The sequence below is a fragment of the Paramisgurnus dabryanus genome, chromosome 20, assembly GCF_030506205.2.
Source record: "Paramisgurnus dabryanus chromosome 20, PD_genome_1.1, whole genome shotgun sequence".
Taxonomy (NCBI): domain Eukaryota; kingdom Metazoa; phylum Chordata; class Actinopteri; order Cypriniformes; family Cobitidae; genus Paramisgurnus; species Paramisgurnus dabryanus.
Window position 1 is genome coordinate 22,039,510 of NC_133356.1, and position 18,820 is coordinate 22,058,329.

The 18,820-nt window shown below is 39.2% G+C and overlaps 2 protein-coding genes across 18 annotated transcripts in view; one reads left to right on the forward strand and one right to left on the reverse strand.

Moving 5' to 3' along the window:
* The window catches only part of kiaa1109 (KIAA1109 ortholog), a 58,029-nt gene extending 54,833 nt beyond the window's left edge, over positions 1–3,196 (forward strand). For all 17 annotated transcript variants that reach the window (XM_065297055.1, XM_065297056.1, XM_065297064.1 and 14 more), the window contains 2 exons: positions 45–213; positions 2,144–3,196. In XM_065297055.1, coding sequence (XP_065153127.1) covers positions 45–213; positions 2,144–2,363 — 389 coding nt within the window. In that variant the 3' untranslated portion in view covers positions 2,364–3,196. The remainder of the gene's footprint in view (positions 1–44; positions 214–2,143) is intronic.
* A 1,428-nt stretch (positions 3,197–4,624) lies between these two features.
* On the reverse strand, positions 4,625–18,550 carry nsd2 (nuclear receptor binding SET domain protein 2). Its single transcript, XM_065297072.2, has 24 exons — positions 18,326–18,550; positions 15,054–15,811; positions 14,765–14,957; positions 13,445–13,605; positions 12,915–13,331; positions 12,745–12,825; positions 12,488–12,659; positions 12,337–12,399; positions 12,122–12,231; positions 11,954–12,041; positions 11,756–11,871; positions 10,695–10,805; positions 10,498–10,621; positions 10,223–10,423; positions 9,258–9,437; positions 8,958–9,114; positions 7,352–7,554; positions 7,162–7,265; positions 6,792–7,061; positions 6,598–6,714; positions 6,321–6,462; positions 6,129–6,235; positions 5,843–6,038; positions 4,625–5,729 (listed from the first exon to the last, which is right to left on the reverse strand). Exons 2-24 carry the CDS (start codon positions 15,795–15,797, stop codon positions 5,377–5,379), a joined length of 4,410 nt encoding a protein of 1,469 aa, XP_065153144.1. The 5' UTR covers positions 15,798–15,811; positions 18,326–18,550; the 3' UTR covers positions 4,625–5,376.
* Between the last annotated feature and the right edge of the window lie 270 nt (positions 18,551–18,820).

Here is an 18,820-nt window from a genome sequence, read left to right on the forward strand (position 1 = left end):
GCAGACATGTCAGGTTAAATGAGTTTTCATTGCTGGTGTTACAGCTCTGTTCGCCCCACGCCTCTTTACATCTCGACCGGGTCAGAAGAGCCCAACAGCGCAGCAGGACGAGACCTCATCAGAGAAGAAAGAGAAGGAAGAGATTGTGAACTACACCACAGTAGACTGGAGAGAGTTCCTCTGTAACACCTGGCATCTAGAACCCACACTACGGTAAAACTTCAGCCACATCATCTAACCATAACACAATTCATATATGTGACACTGGACCACAAAATAAGTCATAAGTAGCATGGGTTTATTTGTAGCAATAGCCAACAATACATTGTATGGGTCAAAATAATTAAGAATTAATTATTTATAATTGTTTATGCCAAAAATCGTAGAATATCAAGTAAAGATAATGTACCATGATGATATTTAGTATTTATTTTTGCCGTAAATAATTAAAAAAATTATTTATCATTAATGTGTGTTGCTAAATATTATCCTATCCTAACAAACCATACATACATTATTGGAACAGCTATTTTTTTCAGATGATCTATAAATAGATTTCAATTATAAAAAATTGAACCTTATGACTGGTTTTGTGGTCCCAGGTCACATATACTCCTCTGATGTCACTAATTCTGTCCAGTGTTGCCAGATGTACGATAATTATCGTATTTGTACCATTTTTTTTTTCTGTAGGATGTACGATAAATAATTAAGAAAATCCCATAATGTATGATAATTTCCACATTTTGTGACACTTCAAATGGTCGTTGCAATCATATGACTTCTATATTTATTGATCTATTTGTTGATCCTACGTCTACCATCATAATTGTGAGGAGAATGCAAATGCATGTAACGCATGTCTTCTATCTTTTGGTTTTGGCTAGAAGGGATACAGTAATGGCCTAAATCTCGCATGGTTTGGGGTAGGATTAGGATAAAACCAGCACGCATTTGGCGAGATTTCGGCAGTTGCTGTTTCCCTTCTTGCCACAACTCCATCTCTTCTTACGTTATGTCTTTTCGGCCAATCATCGTTTAGATTGACTCTCTTTTTTCCAGTTGTTTTGACTCTCCGACTAAGGTACACTTAATCATTTATTTACTGGGAAAATCTACAGGCTATCAAAAGTTGTTTGTCTAGATAAAATGGCTATATTCTGCACATTTGACGTGTGTACAATATTTTTTCTTCCAAATACCATAACTTTGAGGTTCTGGAACGATACTTTGGAAATGTCCAATCTGGCAACACTGCATCTGCCTGTCCTATTAAGCAAGATTAGTATATGACATAACCGTCATTTATTTTGGGGGTAATATTGCACACTTCTAATGTAAGATGAAAATGTATGAAAGGGGCTGCGTTATTTTCTGATCTAATTTGAGCTTTAGATGCTTTAAAAAAATGACTTGTGCAACTACACCGCATGTGACCAGGTGAAATTTATTAATCCTGTTTTGTTTAACTTTACAAGTAACACTTGAATACTTTAAAACGATTGATTACTGCTAAGTAAATTATTAAGTATAAATATATTCATAGAGTAAAGGCTCTTTTGCGCTGGAGCTTCTCTCTCATGTTGTCACGGATTTACGATTAAACTGAAATTTCATTATGACTGCCACTAGGGGCACTATGTAGTCTACAATGGCAAGGCGGTTTGGCATATATATCTATAAAATATTAAGGAAAGATTAAGCTTTATGTTGGGAATACTTGAAATGTAACAAATGTTGGAAGTTAAAACGGTTGGAAACAAAAAAAGTGTATTAACATTTGGCTCTGGCAATGTTAAACTGCAGGAACAAAAACAACATAAGTTATAACATATTTAATAATAATAATTATTATATATATAATTAAATAAGTAAATATTTATAATAGATAAAAATAGAGGTAAATGTTTGGCCCACATCATATTTACATTTTTAAAATTCTTTCCCTCGAAGAAGAGTAGTTGAAGACCCCCGGAATAGGGATTTAATCAGATATTATTTCCAATAAAATACAGTAAACACTATTGCTTTGTACGCCCAAACTGATAAAAGCTTTGTGTGTACTTTGAGTGAATATGGAATAAAGCATGTGTTTAATATTAATACCAAATTGATGTAAGATGAAACTCGTTGATCGTTTCAGGCTAATCTCGTGGACGGGCCGTAAGATTGATCCAGTGGGAGTGGATTACATCCTACAGAAGCTAGGATTTCATCATGCAAGGACCACCATTCCCAAGTGGCTTCAAAGAGGAGTGATGGATCCTCTGGATAAGGTTCTCTCTGTTCTCATCAAAAAACTTGGCAAAGCACTGCAGGATGAGAAAGAAAAGAGAGCTCAAAGAGACAAAGATGAGCATTAACTCACACTTGAGTGTATTAATACATTTCCGCTGCCTGGAGCCATCTTTTTTTATACCTTGTCTGAAAGCACTGGATTTATTGCTACTACTGTACAGCACATCCCTGCTATACCGTGTGAACATTGTTTGCCCTGGTTCATATGGCCATAGCTCTTGAATTGACTGAAAGTGTTTATTTTTTATTTTTATTCAGGCACATTTTCAGACCAAGTAGATGTTGGATCATTGCTGCTTTATGTCGTTTCGGGCTTTTTAACAAATCTTTAATGCACTTACACATTATCGACACTAACAAAATACCAGTGATCTTAAGCTACAGTATGCAGGTTTGTTCTTGGCATCGGTTTACATGATTTGTGTTTGAATATACTGCTGAATTTTGCCAATCAGATTTTTGTTGAAATACTTTTATTTAACATTTTAAGAGCAGTTGAGTCAGGTAACCGCTGTATGAGTGATCAAGTGTTGCAGTCAAGTGTGAATATCTTTAAACTTTTCTTTTGAGTGTGACCAAATTTTCTGAACAATTTTGGGGAGTGATAAGGTTGGTATGCCTCAGATATTCTGTACCTGCAAGTAAACTCTGAACCCCAGATTGTCCCGTGTAATATGAACTGGCCTATACAAAAAGGCTCTTTGACTTTAATAGATTTGAGATCTGTAAATATGTTCATTGCGTAAGCTGTTACCCATGTTAGGTCTGTGGTGATCGTGTTTTCTTTAATTTGCTTTTTCATAATAAGTGCAATAGACCTTTGTATATACAGAGGTAAATACAGTATGTTCAATGCTATGATCAATTTCTTAACTGAATAAAATCATTACTACTAAAATGATTGTAATTTTTCATGTTTATATTAATAGAGATGTGACCAGAAATTAAGATGAATTATTCTACTTATTATACAGACAGGCAATATTCAGAATCAATGTAAAGTCTGTGTTCTGAGATTATGTAAACTAATGTTTGGTAACTTTCAATAGCTGGGGAATATTTTCAGGCACTGCATAATAGCATTGCGCCCTCTGCAGCCATATTACGCAGCAAAGTCCTTGATTATTACGCCAGTTTGAGAGTATAGTTCCTAGCCATATAGGCCTCGAAAATCACAACTTTTAATTTTTTGTTGGTTTTAGTAATTACAGAAGAGTCAAGTTTTAAATAGGAAAAATATTGAAACTCTTTGGTTATTTTTTAGGACAATGCTAATGGTCTAATCAGATTCAATGGATTATGCTAAGCTATGCTAAAAGTGGTAGCGCCAGACCCAAAGATCAGCTGAATGGATTCCAAAACAGTAAAAATCAAATGTTTAACTCTAAGGGAGCTGGAAATGAGCCTATTTTCAAAAAAAGTGGAGTGTCCCTTTAACAAAGGTATTTTGTGCACAGTGTACATAATTCAGAATGAGGTTGTTCGTCCAAATAGCATACTCTACTTAAGTATATAACTATACACTGTTTTTTATGCATAGTAAACCATAAAACCTCTTTATTTGCCAAACCCTACTGTATCTAATGTTATGCTCAACCTATGATATCTAACATCTGATTAAACTCAATAGAATTTTTTTATATTGAACTGAAAATGTAAAATAACCATATGTGACCCTGAACCACAAAACCTGCCGCAAGGGCTAATTGAAAATCTGGAAATATCAAAATATGGAAAATTGCCTTTAAAGTTATCCAAATTTAGTCCTTAGCAACAGATATTATTATTACTAATGATAAAAACATGTATTTTATAAATTTCCTTCTGTAAATAAATAAAAGATCTAAATTGAACATGATCTTTACATAATATCCTAATAATTTTTGCCATTAAAGAATTCGATCATTCTGACCCATACAATGTTTTGTTGGCTATTTATGATATCAATTTACAAATCTGAACACAATAACTGTATCAGGCAACACATTAGCCCATGAGCAGACATTAAGGATGCACAATACAAAATTTCTGTTTGTTGTGAAATCCTGAGTGCAGAGCATCTGCTCATCCCTATCAGACATCACATGCATGCAAATTTCACATCAGTCTGCAAATCAAGTCTCACAGAATCACAATTCAATTCTAATCACTTTTCGATATTACTTTTGTAAAAAATGATACTATCAACAGCAGAGTCTGCTTCTCATTTGATTTAAATGTGCGATCGTTTTTACAGCCTGATGTGTGGTAATTTTTTGAGAAGCCATTTTTATGTACTGCATTTGTTTAGCATCACAACATCAAAAAAGCACACAAAAAGACATAGCTGCTTTAAAAAGCTTTATTTCTCGCAAGTATCACAAGAAGCCCCGTCATGATTTGCTCTTTTAAAACTCCGAATAGGTCGATTTCACAGACTCATTTAACATCCTAATATTCTGCTTACGGAAACTCAAAAAATGAGCTACAAAAATGAACCGAGCTAAAAAATAAAAATAAAAAATGTGCTGCTCTATAGTTAAATGGACTCATCTCACTATAAAAATGTAATTCAAGGGCTACCCATAGTGTCTTGTTAAAGATACCACTTGTTAAAACAAAACAAAATACAAAAAAAGATTCCTGGCACCTGTTACTAACAATAAATCCAGTATTATTATAATTTTGGTCTTTCATATACATTTCCATATACATATCTACTGTTAAAAAAAACAAAAAACGCACACAAACATCTATGCCAAGATTCAAAAAGGTGTAAAACGTTTCAAGTTTGGCGTCTAATGCTGTTGATTTGAGGTGTTCCAGCTGTCGGCTCTGTGTCAGATGCCCGTGCCCGTTTCTCTTAGTGCACACAAACACATACAGGAGGGAAACACAAAGAGAGGCAGGGTGAGGAGAGGAACCTGACTTGTCGGCTCTACAGTGTTAAACACGCTTCCCTGATCAGACACATACAGTGCTTTCAGTTTGGGAGAACAGTCACGGCGACGTCAATCATCACTGAATCATTCAGGGCAGGGCTGAGGAAAGGGGCGGAGTTAGTGGGAGGAATGACAGGTTCCACAGTTCAATATCCCACTACACGTCTGCTGCCTTTTTACGGCCCCTCTTTTTGGGAGCTGGCGTTTTGGTGCCGGTTTTGACCTCCGCTCTGCCGGCTCTGCCAGTTTTGGACCCTGCCCTTCGTCTGTACTTGCGTGGTTTGGTAGTTGAGGTCAGTTTAGAGATAGATGCGTGATCATTGGAGGTCTCTGCCTGGGTGTGAATATCGGAGTCTTCATGTTCCTGACAGCAGAGGCGGCCTGTGAGTGGGTGCAACAGGAGCGCCCCCTCCTGGTGAGCCTTGCAAAAGGAGTTAGGACACAGCTGGCAGAAAGCATCAGAGTTCTTTCCGCAGATATCACAATGGTGCCAGGGGCAGTCCCATCGACCTGCGAGAAAAACGGAAGATTAAAATACATTCAAACACATTTTACACCCTAAAAATAACAGGTAATAAGTAAATCACATTTTAGTTATAAAAAAAGCTAAGCGAAGTTCTTACCAAATGGTCTTTTGGTGCGGTCAAGGCAGGAAAGGTGATAGGCTTTGGTGCAGCCCTTCTTATCGCATAGAACCAGCTCTCCTCCATCCCCACAACGGAAACACTCATCCTCAGACTTCTTCCCTTCGTTCCTGGGCCTTCTCTTTTTGGGCTTCTTCTTCTGATGCTTGGCTTTGGGCTCAGATGAATGACCGTTCTGAGGATGAGAAGAAAAGAGAGAAAGATTATTTAAAGTGAAGGATCACAAAGATACAAATAATGATAAATAAATTCCACTGTGGCTTACCTTGGGTCTGTCACCTAAGAAACCACTGCAGTTGGGCGCTCCACATTGACACGCAGTCTTTTCATTCCCCAAGCAGTCCAGATTATAATTAAAAGTGAGTTCAGTTCCTGAAAACAGCAACACACAAATGAACTTCAGACAGCATGCTTTCAAAACTCACGAATGTCTTAAATATCCAGGATTGAAGCTTACCAGTAGGGATGTCACACACGGCGAACAAGCCCACACGTGTGTCTCCATTAACGGTCCATTTCTGAGTCTCACAGTTGGGCTGACAGCTGTGGTTCATGAAACGAGAGAAGTTCCCTTTGGGACCTGCATCTATAATCCGATCCTACACACACACACACACACAATCTGTCACTGTTCTTTGTCTGATAATCTGTAGCATTTCTGCAGGGTTTCATACACATAAGTATAAACCTGACACAGGATCAGTGTTTGTGGCGTGTGTGAATGTTTTATTTACCTTGTCAATTGTGAGCATATAAAAGTGTGTGATGTCGTTCTCTTGAGCGTATTTGATTCTTGCTATACACTCCTCTTCATCAATGAGCTCGCCCACATATTCATTCACAAACTCGCCCTGTGTGACACACAAATCAAACAGTTAGGAAAGAGTCAGTAAGCGTTGATATGCAGTCAGGTGCCTTTATTGCTTACTTTCTTAATGTCTCTCATTGCAAGTAGGCCCCAGCCTTTGCCTGCAGTGCGAACGATTTTGGTTTCAGGGTAGAGGCGTTTGGTGAAGTCCTGATTCTGGCAGCGGTCTCCGGCGGGACACACTTGCGGATGGCACTCGTACAACAGCATGCGGTTCAGACACTCCGACTCGAAGCTGCAGGGCCGCTCGTCTGATGGCTTGCAGTTACATTTGGGAATCTCAGAAATGTCTGCAGTGTAAACCTGCACTCCCCCGCAAGGCTTGTTTACCTGAAACCATTCACCAGTGTATTAATGAAATGAGCATGTGTGTGCAAATATGAAAGTATGGATGTTTTTATACATTGTCATAGCTTTCAATGCTCAGTACCTTAATGAATTTGTAAGGAGGAGGTTTCTTGTTATTTTCTTGGGCTTCTTTGGCCTCTCTCTCCATCTTGACCTCATTAAAACGAGCTTCGGCATCCAACAGCGCTAGAAAGATGGGAACCATTTAATAACAGCAATAAACGTTTTGGTATACAAATGAAAGCTAATTAAAGAAGGCAAGTTTTTCTTACCATTCTTAAAAACCTTCCCAATTCCATTCTGCTGGTATTTGCTTCCCCTGTCCCCCTCCATGTAAGGAAACACTCTGCCCTGGTGGGTCCAAAAGTAGTCCTTTGAGCCGAAGAAGAACACTGGGAACTCTCCGATTTCATGTCGGAGGTGTTGGATATTTGTTGGGATGTTCTTGGGATGACGAATCTCAGCAGGCCACCACCTAGAGTTTGAAAAGAGGTCAAACGTCTGTGTGAGAAAATTACCTTTAATGGGAAACAATTAATTTTAAAGGGTCATTTACTTTTACAAGGTTTTGGACATAAATGTGTGTTGGCAGTGTGTGAACACAACCACCCCATAACAACAAAATATCCCCATTAAACCAAAGCAGTCTCATTAGACATGCTGTTTTGATTCTCTTGTTAAAGGAATAGTCCATTTTCTTAAAAGAAAAATCCAGATAATTTACTCACCACCATGTTATCCAAAATGTTGTTGTCTTTTTAATTATGTTTTTTGAGGAAAACATAGCAGGATTTTTCTCATTTTAATGGACTTTAATAGAGCCCAACATTTAATACTTAACTAAACACTTAACAGTTTTTTTCAACTGAGTTTCAAAGGACTCTAAACAATCCCAAACGAGGCATAAGGGTCTTATCTAGCAAAACGATTGTCATTTTTGACAAGAAAAATAAAAATTATGCACTTTTAGACCACAACTTCTCGTCTAGGTCCGGTCCTGTGATGCGCCAGCGTGAACCCACGCAATACGTCATGACGTCACAGAGGACGAATGCGAAACTCCGCCCCAGTGTTTACAAGTGTTGAGAACGAGGACCGTTCCGACGTTGTTGTAGGTGGAATGATACTAATTAATGTCTTTGTGTCAGTTTATTGTTTACAATGGTCCGCAAATGTGCGTTTCATATATGTAACACGTGACCTCTCTCTGTCATTACGCATTCACGTTAGGTCACGCAGGACCGGACCTAGACCAGAAGTTGTGGTCTAAAAGTGCATAATTTTTATTTTTCTTGTCAAAAACGACAATAGTTTTGCTAGATAAGACCCTTATGCCTCGTTTGGGATCGTTTAGAGTCCTTTGAAACTCCGTTGAAAAAAACTGTTAAGTGTTGAGTTAAGTATTAAGTGTTGGGCTCTATTAAAGTCCATTAAAATGAGAAAAATCCTGGAATGTTTTCCTCAAAAAACATAATTTCTTCTCGACTGAACAAAGAAAGACATCAACATTTTGGATGACATGGTTGTGAGTAAATTATCTGGATTTTTTTTTAAGAAAATGGACTATTCCTTCAATGTGACATCACACTGATAAAGCGCCACCCACAGCCACTGACTGAGGTAACTGGGTAACTTTACCCAAAAAAAGCTTTTCTAAACAGGTTTGTTAGCAGATTGTAGCACTAACGCGGCTAAAGATACTATTTTCCCAGACTGTATTCACAGGAAACAGATGTATTTTTAACCGAAAGCAGTAGCTCAATAGCATTTAAAAAGTAGTGTTAAGGTGCTATAAGTGCTTCTTAAGTGGTTACTCATTACAGCTTGCTAATAAAACATGTATATAAGTATACAATAAAGTCAATGTTCGAGTCTGACCTGTAGTTGCCCAGTTTGACCCAAATGATGTCTCTGTACTTGGGTTTCTTTCCTGAGCGGCAGTCATTACAGAACCAGCTGCCATCAGGCATAGCAATGTTCAGACAGTCAGGATGAAATGCAGCAGGACAAGACTCACAGCATAGCAGCCTGCCACCTTAAATACACGTATAGATGCATGTTAACATTAGTCAAAAGTACTGCAGGCATATCAGATCTATAAGTGCTTTGATGTCCCTAGATGGGTATACGGATGCTAAATCCTTCAGCTTAAATGTTGTATGACAGTGAAATTGGCACCTTTAGAGCAGATAAAGCACCAGCTGACGTTGACGTGGGAATGGTGACTGTAGCCCTTCTTCGGCCTGAAGTGGTTTGTGCACACAATGGAAGTGGAGGAGAGCATCTCACTACCCGCGGCAACGCACAGATCTCCAACATGATATGCCACAGGACAGCGCAAACACCGCATCATCTTACCTGCAAGTGGACAATGGAAAATTGCTTTATTGTATTAAGCCACAAGCAGCAGCCAGCAGCAACTAAATACACAGCCTACTTTGAATTGCCAGGATGGTACAACAACAATAAGCACATTTTTACCCCATTAGCTTAAAAAGAAATAAAAATGACTGAATCTTCAATAAAAACATTTTCAAATGATTTACGAACAAATTAACTCTTTCACCGCCAGCATTTAAAAAAAAAAGTTGCCAGCCAGCGCCAGCGTTTTTCATGATTTTCACCAAAGTTTAATGCCTTCCAGAAAATGTTCTTCTTTAAATATATAAACATACAATATACCAAATGAAAGAACAGACCCTCTGCTTTCAAACAAAAAAAACCGTTTCATCCTACCTTTAGTGGTTCTTTTGCAATCAGCTTTTGAATATGGGTAGGTTTTTGCAAAAACACCATATTTTGAGCAAAAAGCAGAGATAATTCCATTTTTATGACGGATTTTTCATAGAGATCCGATTCAGAGCGATCTTTAAAACAGACACGGACATGCAGCAGCTTGCCATAGGGCAATACTTCCGGTTTTAAAAAGTTGCGGAAGGGCGCCACCTGGTGGATAACAGCGGTATTGCGGAAAGACGGAAAATCTCGTCATTGGCGGGGAAGCGTTTTCTCTTAATTTACGAGATATCTCGTCAATGGCGGGGAAAGAGTTAAATATACCGGTTAAATCATGGTTTGATGCAAATGACTCACAGAATTATGTAGGAAAAACTGGTATCATGTCTGGTTATCAGCAGGATTACCTTTGGCAGCCTTGCCATTTCCACGGCCACTGTTGTGGCAGCTGAGGCAGGTGTGCAAGGGACAGCGGAACCCTCGGTTCTCAAAGACGGTCAGATCGCTCAACCGCACACAGGCCTCGTGATAGAACCGGCCACAGTGAAGCACGCAACAGCGTTGCACTTCCCCATCAAACTTCTTACAGGTGAAACACACATGAACACCTGAGTAGAGAGAAACAGTGAAGTTCCTGCAGCTCACAGTGGAGATCATTTTTGACTGTGTGTGTATATCTCACCTGAAGTACAAGTGGTACAGAGCACCTTTTTGGCTGACCTGTCCAATCCGATACACTGGGGATGATATGAGCCACAGCACTGTCCCTCACACGTCACTAGATCCTCACCTGTCTTCTCACACACCTGTGGAAAAGCAACACGTCACATACGTGCCTGTATAGCAGGCAATGAAGTTAACTCGTAACAGGTCACTCACAAGACACACGCTCTCTTTCTTGGCTGCGGCAGTGCGCTCTGTCTTTTTTGAGGCATGTGATTCGTCCGTGCTGTCACTGGGAGAATCTGGTCTGTGCTCGCACACCAAACTCTGAAACATGCGTATGACAGTCACTTAGTATAAATACGAATAATAATTGGGTGATTCTCGCAAAATTAAGACTTATGAGGTGTCATGAAACATTTTGATAAAAAATAAATGCCAAGCAAGAGTATCAAAATAAGAAGCATACAGTTACAAACATCTCTTCATGTACTATTTTGCACATGATTTCAAATGACATCATACAAAGCAATTTTGTGTTTTTTTCACATTTAAGGGGAAAATTTTAATTACCGCAATGTGTCCATGACTGGATTTGGGTTCTTTGACATGGAAATATTTATAATTAAAAAAAATCTAAAAAATAAAAAGCTTCATTGCATGTTATACTATAAACATTTACAGTACAGAAAACATGTGGTATTTGGTGATCATTTGTAAATGTAGAGACAATAATAAGGAATATAAATGTGTCCAAGAACAATTTTCTCATCCTCCGCAACAATTTTCAATCATTGTTTTAGCCCTCATTGAACTAAATTTTTTTTTTAATTGTTGGGAGGGACATAATTGACTGTGACACTCAAGATGGCTACCAGCAGTTATTTTTTCTCTTCAGATAAAAGTTGAAATGTTGTTTGTCATAGTACCTAGACAACTGTTTAATTCTCATTACTGAAACATGAGTCTGTAAATGCATATATTTAATGTAATATCATGTTGCGGTAATGATAATTTTTTATAATGATAATCTAAAAAAAAATTATAATTCTATAGGAAATATTTTTTAAATCCTCTAATAATAATGGTTATAGTAAGTTCAGACCTTTATGTGCAAAAAATAGGCTTCAAGGGCTTTTTCAAAAAAATCTGATGCTGGACACTTTATAAGTCTGGATTTCGTGAGAATCACCCAATTACATTACGAACAAATACTCATGTTTGCAATTACATGAGATTAAACATTTTTTACAATCCAATAAAGTACCCACACACACCTCTGGCTCTGGAGATGATGGTGGACGGCGCTTTTTGGCTGAGGCAGGAACGGATTGTCTACTAGACTCCTGTTTCCGTTTCCTGACACGTTTGACCTTAGCCGGAGATACCTCCCCTGTGAAATACGTTTACATGTTAATTGGAGAAACAAGACCCAAAATTGGAAATGTACAGTTAAATTTGGTTTGCAAATTTACTTGGGGATTTCTTTTTATCATCCCTGTCCGATTTTGGTTTCCTCCTCCTTCTCTGTGAGGTGGCAGCAGCTTCATCTGATTGTGCCTTCTAACCAGAGAGAATATATAAAACATTTAATGCTTAATCATATTGGCTTTTTTGAAAATACATTTACTGTAATTTCGTACCTTTCGGCCTCTTTGCTTTTTTAGCTCATTTTCAATCTTGCTCCTCTTTCTGGGCTGGGGCGACACATCCTCCTTTGACTCTCGTACACGTTTAGAGACGTTCTTCTTTCCTGTGTGAAGCGAACAGAATGCCATTCAAAACATATATTTTACACCCACTGAACCTTCCACCAACAACTGAAATGCTCCAACTAATAAAGAACCAACCCACACACCTTTAGAGGCTGTATCATCCTTATCCTTCAATGGTTTGGGGTTTAGTGCCGATACCTTCGAATCTGGTAATAAATACATGTACAATTTAAATGTGAATTAACCAAATGCAAAAAAAAGAAAGGAAATAAGGTGAGGAATCATTGTTTTTACCTAGAAGAGTGGGATTAGTGGACTGTGTGCTTAAAGTGTCAAAGATGCTGACACCTGCTTTGGCTCTCCTTTTCTTTACCGAGTTTGGTGCCGCAGGAAACTTCTGCCTGAGCTGCCTCTGTTTTCTCTGAGGGGCTTGTGGCTGAAGGTCCAACTCAATACAGAGTACGTCCTTTATGTGACAAAAAGAACCATTACCACAACAAACCATCACAAAGAGACCAATAATCATGATCTACCTTGAAAATAAAACGCACCTTTTTCCGAGATGTCCGTTTTCTAGCTTTCGTCTTTCTTTCTTTCTCGGATTCAAGTGTCTCTGGTGCAGTGCAGGGATCCTACCAAAACAAAATCACATTTCTTAACGCTCATAACTTGACAAAACAATGTTCTAATCCTATACAAATTTGATCACAATAATGGCTACCTGAACAGTAGACTTGATAGAAGAGGTCTTTTTCACAGAAGCAGGCTCTGTTGTGGTACGCCGTCTACGGCGATCCCTTTTTATCGAGGTTTTAGGTGCTTTTCTGGGCAGGGCGGGTTTACCTGCTGAAGTGCTGCTGTCTGTGGGAGGATGGCAGGGGAGGTTGGGGACGGTGGTAGTTTTTGTGGAATTGGGGCTGGACTGGGTGGAGTCTGGGGGAGTGAGGCTGACAAGCTCCTGAGTCTGATTATGTTGTGCTTGAAGCTCCTGTAACATGTGTGGGTTGAACTGGGCTTTGCCCTCTTCGTATACAAAGCTGAATTTGGCCAGTCGCTCCTCTATTAGCAGACCCAATGCCTCCGTTGCCTGGGAAACACCTATCTCCCACTGTTCCTGGATCTTACGCGGAATTGCCCTCTTAAAAGATAACATCAAGCAGGTCTGAGGCCAGGTATTCTTATTATACAACAACAACTGTAGTAAAAACTTACCCACTTTTTTGGAAAATATGGGTTAAATAACAACTGTACCTTACTTCCACTGGTTTCAGTCTGTAGTTTGGTGCCATGGCTAAGTGATTGGTATTGGTCTTTTCCTGAAAAGGTGACTATGCTCTTCTCAAAGACATATCCTCTCTCTGGGGCATTTCCAAAGTACTGCACATGATACAACAATCCTGTGCGGCTAGGAACTGCAAATAATAACACAACATTTAAGATATATTATAGAAATTCACTGTTTATGGATGATGCATTTCTCATGGTGCCCTGCTCTCTGCTTATGTAACTGGAGGGTCACACCTCTCCAATTTAAAGGGACACTCCATTTTTTTTGAAAATATGCTCATTTTCCAGCTCCCACTGTTTTGGAATCTTTTCAGCTGATCTGGGAGTCTGGCGGTACCATTTTTAGCATACCTTAGAATATTCATTGAATCTGGTTAGACCATTAGAATCATGCCCAAAATGACCAAAGAGTGATATTACACAGTGCTCGAAAATAGTCCCCTCCTATTGATAGTTACAAACTTTTTTTGGGCGATGTGTAATATCATTGCGCCTTCTGCAGCCATGTTACAGCAGCAAAGTCCTTGATTATTACGCAAGAATGAGAGTATAGATCCTAGCCATATTGGCCTAAAAATTGCAACTTTTATTTTTCCATCGGTCTTAGTAAATTCTGTAGTTACATTGGAGTCCAGTTTTAAATAGAAAAAATATTGATACTCTTTGGCTTTTTTTAGCACGATGCTAATGGTCTAATCAGATTCAATGGATTATGCTAAGCTATGCTATAGTGGTAGCGCCAGACCCAAAGATTGGCTGAATGGATTACAAAACCTTCAAAATCAGACGTTTCACTCTAGGAGCTGAAAAATGAGCCTATTTTCAAAAAACGTGGAGTGTCCCTTTAACCAAATGTAGGTGCAGCTCTTGTTTTAAATCCTACCACACCACAACATCTTCTCTAGAAGATCTCCCACTGTCTCTCTACTCAAGGTGCCATGTGTTGATTGATACTGATGAGATCTTATCATATCCTCCCAAATCATTTGAAATCTTGGTGAAACACTCAACTCATCACTAATGACTGAAACCCAGCTTCTGAACCTGCCGGCGCTTCTGAAAACCAGCTACCATTTTACTACATTACAAAGCTAAGAGAAGCCAGAATATTATACAATTTAACTTGTATATGTCTACTAAGATCATGTTCGTGTGTAAAAAAAAGAAGTCACATACAACACCTAGGATATACTCCGGCACAAACAACGAAGCCTATTATGTTTGACAACCCAAATAGTGCATCAAAATAAACATGTGTTTCTACACCGATCTACCATGTCTTACCTTTTGACCTAAAGTGCACGTCTAACTCTGGGTCTGTAGTGATCATGCATGGCCACCATGGGTATCCAGACACCTTGGTCCAGATAATGTCTCCAACGGAGTAGTGCACATGGGTCTGTGCGTCTGAATCCTTCATTTTCACATCATCCACAACCTGTGCAACATTACTCACCTCACACTCTGACACAGACTGCTGGATGACAGAAATTAAGAACTTTTAGTATTAAGAAGTAAAATCCCTCTACGAGGGGTACAAATATTTTTCATTGACTTTTGTACAAAGGCATACCTGTACAGGAGCGGGAGGCACAGTAGCAAGTATATCACAATCAGCCTGTTCATTAGATTCAGTGGGAGGAACACATGGCTCACTGATGAGGTCATGTGACATTATGGTACTGTGCAGAAGAGGAGATGTATCGGAGATTACAGCAGGGGCTAAAATGGGGCATCTTCGATTTGGTGGGGTTCTCTTCCTCACAAGCCCCCTCTTCTTCTTTCTGCTTTCGCTCCTGGCAGTTGGAGAGGCCAGAACGTCCTCTGAAAGTCTCAAAGGTGCATCTTTGTCCTCCGTTACTTGCCCTTCAAATTCTTCTTCATATCGGATCGATTTCATATTTACAACACATTTAGTAATTTGTAATTTAAGTTCAGGAGCGGCACAAGACTTCCTTGGAGGGCTGGCATGCTGAGGGACAGGCTCCACTCCCTTGAGATGGGGCTGTGCGGCTGTAGCGGCACAAAGTTTCGGGATTTTGTCCTGATCGCCATTTAACAAGCGAGAAGTCAGGTCCTTAAGTCGCTCATGAGTATGGTTATGACTGTGTGTGTGATTATGACTGATCATCTGTAGAACGCTTTCTTGTGGTGTAGCAGCCAGCTGGGTGGCAGCTTTATCCAAAAGCATGGTAGGGCCAGCGCTCCCATCACCAAGTCCCTTACATCCACCAGGTGAATCAGGGGGTTGCTTCATGGTGGTAGGACTCATGGGCTCTGGCATTGCAGGTAGTGAACTCCCCTTACTGTCTGTCATTACTAATCAAGGGCCTGCAAAACAAGAAGAGATTTTTACATTAAAAACATGCATTTTCATCATATCAAATAAAAAGTCTTAAAATAAATTATAAGATTTGGTGACCACCAAACTTTGATTCCAATCATTGATTTCACTTTAATTTCAAACTTTGACATGACCTTAAGCCCGGGACACACTGCACGATTTTGACTGTCCCAGACAAACAATCGTCGCAATGTCTTTGATCGTGGCTCTACATCGTTGGTCCTATGTCATACAGTGAGAGAGGTTCAAAGACGGACGTTTTCCCGGTTTTGTGTCCAAAGATAGCCTACTATAGTTTTCTGAAAGTGTTAGAAATTTAGCATGATCAACGCACAGTGTGTTTGCTGTTACAACCTGCTGATCGGTATTTGTTTACCAGTAGCGCATGCTGGTGCACTGAAAAAAAATGCATCATGAAGTTAAAACAACTTAGTTTTGCAAATAAATTCAACCTACTATGTTAAGTTTTGATTAGGGCTGGACAATAATTTAATATCGATATATGTTGCGGTATATATTTTTCATTAACGGTAATATGGCATCTAAACACATTTCCGATATTTCGGCATACATTACAGCGTTCCATGGCCATTCGCATGTCACGTCTAAAAACACACGTTAAAAGCCAGTCAATGCGCTTCTTACTTCAGAGCTCTTGGCGTCTTTCGCAGCTAAGCAACCATGAGCTGCGCATTCCGGAAAACGTAATGCCTGATCAGATTTAAATGGCTCATCTGTGCCTCGCGTCAAATCATTGTCTAAACGTCGTTTAAACTTTGGTACGAGAAGAATGTAGACTGTACGATGATGACATGGTGGCTTTGACAACTGCATCACACGTTAACGCAACGTCACCAGCATCCGCAAGTGGTAAACAAATACCAGTACGCAAGTGGTAGCAGCAAACACACTGTGTGTTGATCTTACTGAATTTCTGACACTGCCAGAAAACTATTGTAGGCTATCTTTGGACGCAAGACCAGCAAAACTGCCATCTCTGAACATCTCTCACTGTAGGACATAGAACCACCGATGAAGAAATCGCAACGATTGTGTCACAATGGCAATATTTCGTCTGGGACAGCCAAAAATTGTGCAGTGTATCCTGGGCTTTATTGTAGGAGTGCAAAAATCCTGCAGTGTATCTTGGGGCTTTACTCAGTCAACATTAAAGGCATCAAGGTTAAAATTTCACACAATTTTCACATAATTAATGTGGGAAACAGTAATCACAAAAATAAAAAAACTTTAGCAAGTTTTTTACAAGCAGGATAATATGCCCAGTATGCTTCCCACTGCACCTGTGGCAAGTGTTGCACCTCCCAAAAAGCCACAAATAAAAGCTGCATATTCATTAAGTCTTCATTCATGTGCGCATGGTTACAATGTGGCTAAAGTTAAATAATTCAGTGAACTTTAAGGGTATGGTTTGGTCACACGGTAAAATGGCTACCACGGAGCCGAGTGGGTGGCCACCCGCTTTCATTCACTTCAATGAAACCGTAGGCCCGACGCCGCTACTTTAAATGAATCATACATAATGTCATACATACCATGATACTATTCTAAACAAAATGAACATTTTGAACGATTACTGTCAAATATTTAACGCACTGCTCATCTAAGTAAATTATACAAAGCGAAAGATAAAGCCATCAGCATTAAAATGACAACGAAATCAAACCCAATCTTCTTTTTTAAAGGAATGACTACTTATATGCAAATTAACTAGCCATACTAAACAAGTGCCCGTAATTGAGCTATTGTCATTCAGAAGCAGTAAGGATGCCTCGTTAACATCAGTGAAGGTAGATTATGGATGAGACAGCTTCAGTGATGGAACTCGTTTAACTGTTAAACGCTCTTTGAAAGAAAATAACTCACGCTGAACAAACTTCTAACAGTTACACCAAACGAATCTGAAATCACCTCACTGCACTCTGTTACAATTTTGCAATACTTTAAAAGAAATGAAAATCAAAAGTTAACCAAGCCAACCAGGGTAGGGTAAAATCTCATACAAATAACAGTACCAAGCTGATAAGGCGCTAGCAGACTGATGATTTAAGAAAAACAAATAAAATACATACGCTGACCGTTACCGTTTAACGTACACTCTTAAATATGTAATCTATGAAGAGGTGTCTGGGGCTGGGATACAAACTAACGTTACTTGCATGGCACATTTGTATTAATTCGTTGAAATAATTTACTCTGTTTGGCTGACAAACCCTAAAACTAGAGCTTAGCCAGTTAGCTAGTGAGGTTGAGCTGCAGCTGCCTGAGACCGTGACACTACAAAACGATTCATTTGCCCAAGAGAAAACCCCTCATATCCCTCCCGGCGCATAACAGATAATAATCCCACTCCATTACGATGTGCCATGATTTAGTCTGTGGTAAAATAAACCTGTTTGTAGTATCTCCATTACTCCCGAGCAGTATTATTGAGAGGTTGCGGGAAACTCTCTCTCATCCCAATCAGCGCCAAAAATACTCACATCCGATTGGCTGACACTCGACGCACAATTCAACCGGCCTTTTCAAATATCACTCTATTCACAGATGTCTCTTCGCCGAGCATCTTTACATGTACCCGTGGCGTACTCCAAACTCCATCGCGGTGTTGTAATTTAAGCCAAACTTGTTTGCTCTTGCGATCACCTGTTTTTGTTTTTATTTCGAAAAATGGCAAAGCGAGGCAGACCACTGCTCGAGGAACTGAATGGAGGAGGGCGATTCTGTGTGACGTTTGCTATGTGACGTCAGCAGAAAGAGGGAGGGAAGATCTGGTTGCCAGTTGCACATAGAAAAGCTGGATAGCTGAGCTTCAGTTTACAGCATTGTATCATTTTATTTTATATTTAAATCATTTTATATTTAGTATGTGTGTATGTAACAGATCTAGAGTGTTACTAGAGTGCCTAATTTTCTTTTACATTGTTTTATAATTCGTCAGTTAAGGTGTTGTCGCAACGCTCGAGGTTAATTTTTTA

Coding starts and splice junctions, on each gene's coding strand:
- nsd2 (XM_065297072.2), bottom strand. CDS start 15,797: ATGACAGACAGTAAGGGGAGTTCACTACCTGCAATGCCAGAGCCCATG. Junction 11,872..11,953: donor TGATAAAAAGAAATCCCCAA/GTAAATTTGCAA, acceptor CGTATTTCACAG/GGGAGGTATCTCCGGCTAAG. Junction 6,039..6,128: donor TCTTAGGTGACAGACCCAAG/GTAAGCCACAGT, acceptor TCTCATCCTCAG/AACGGTCATTCATCTGAGCC.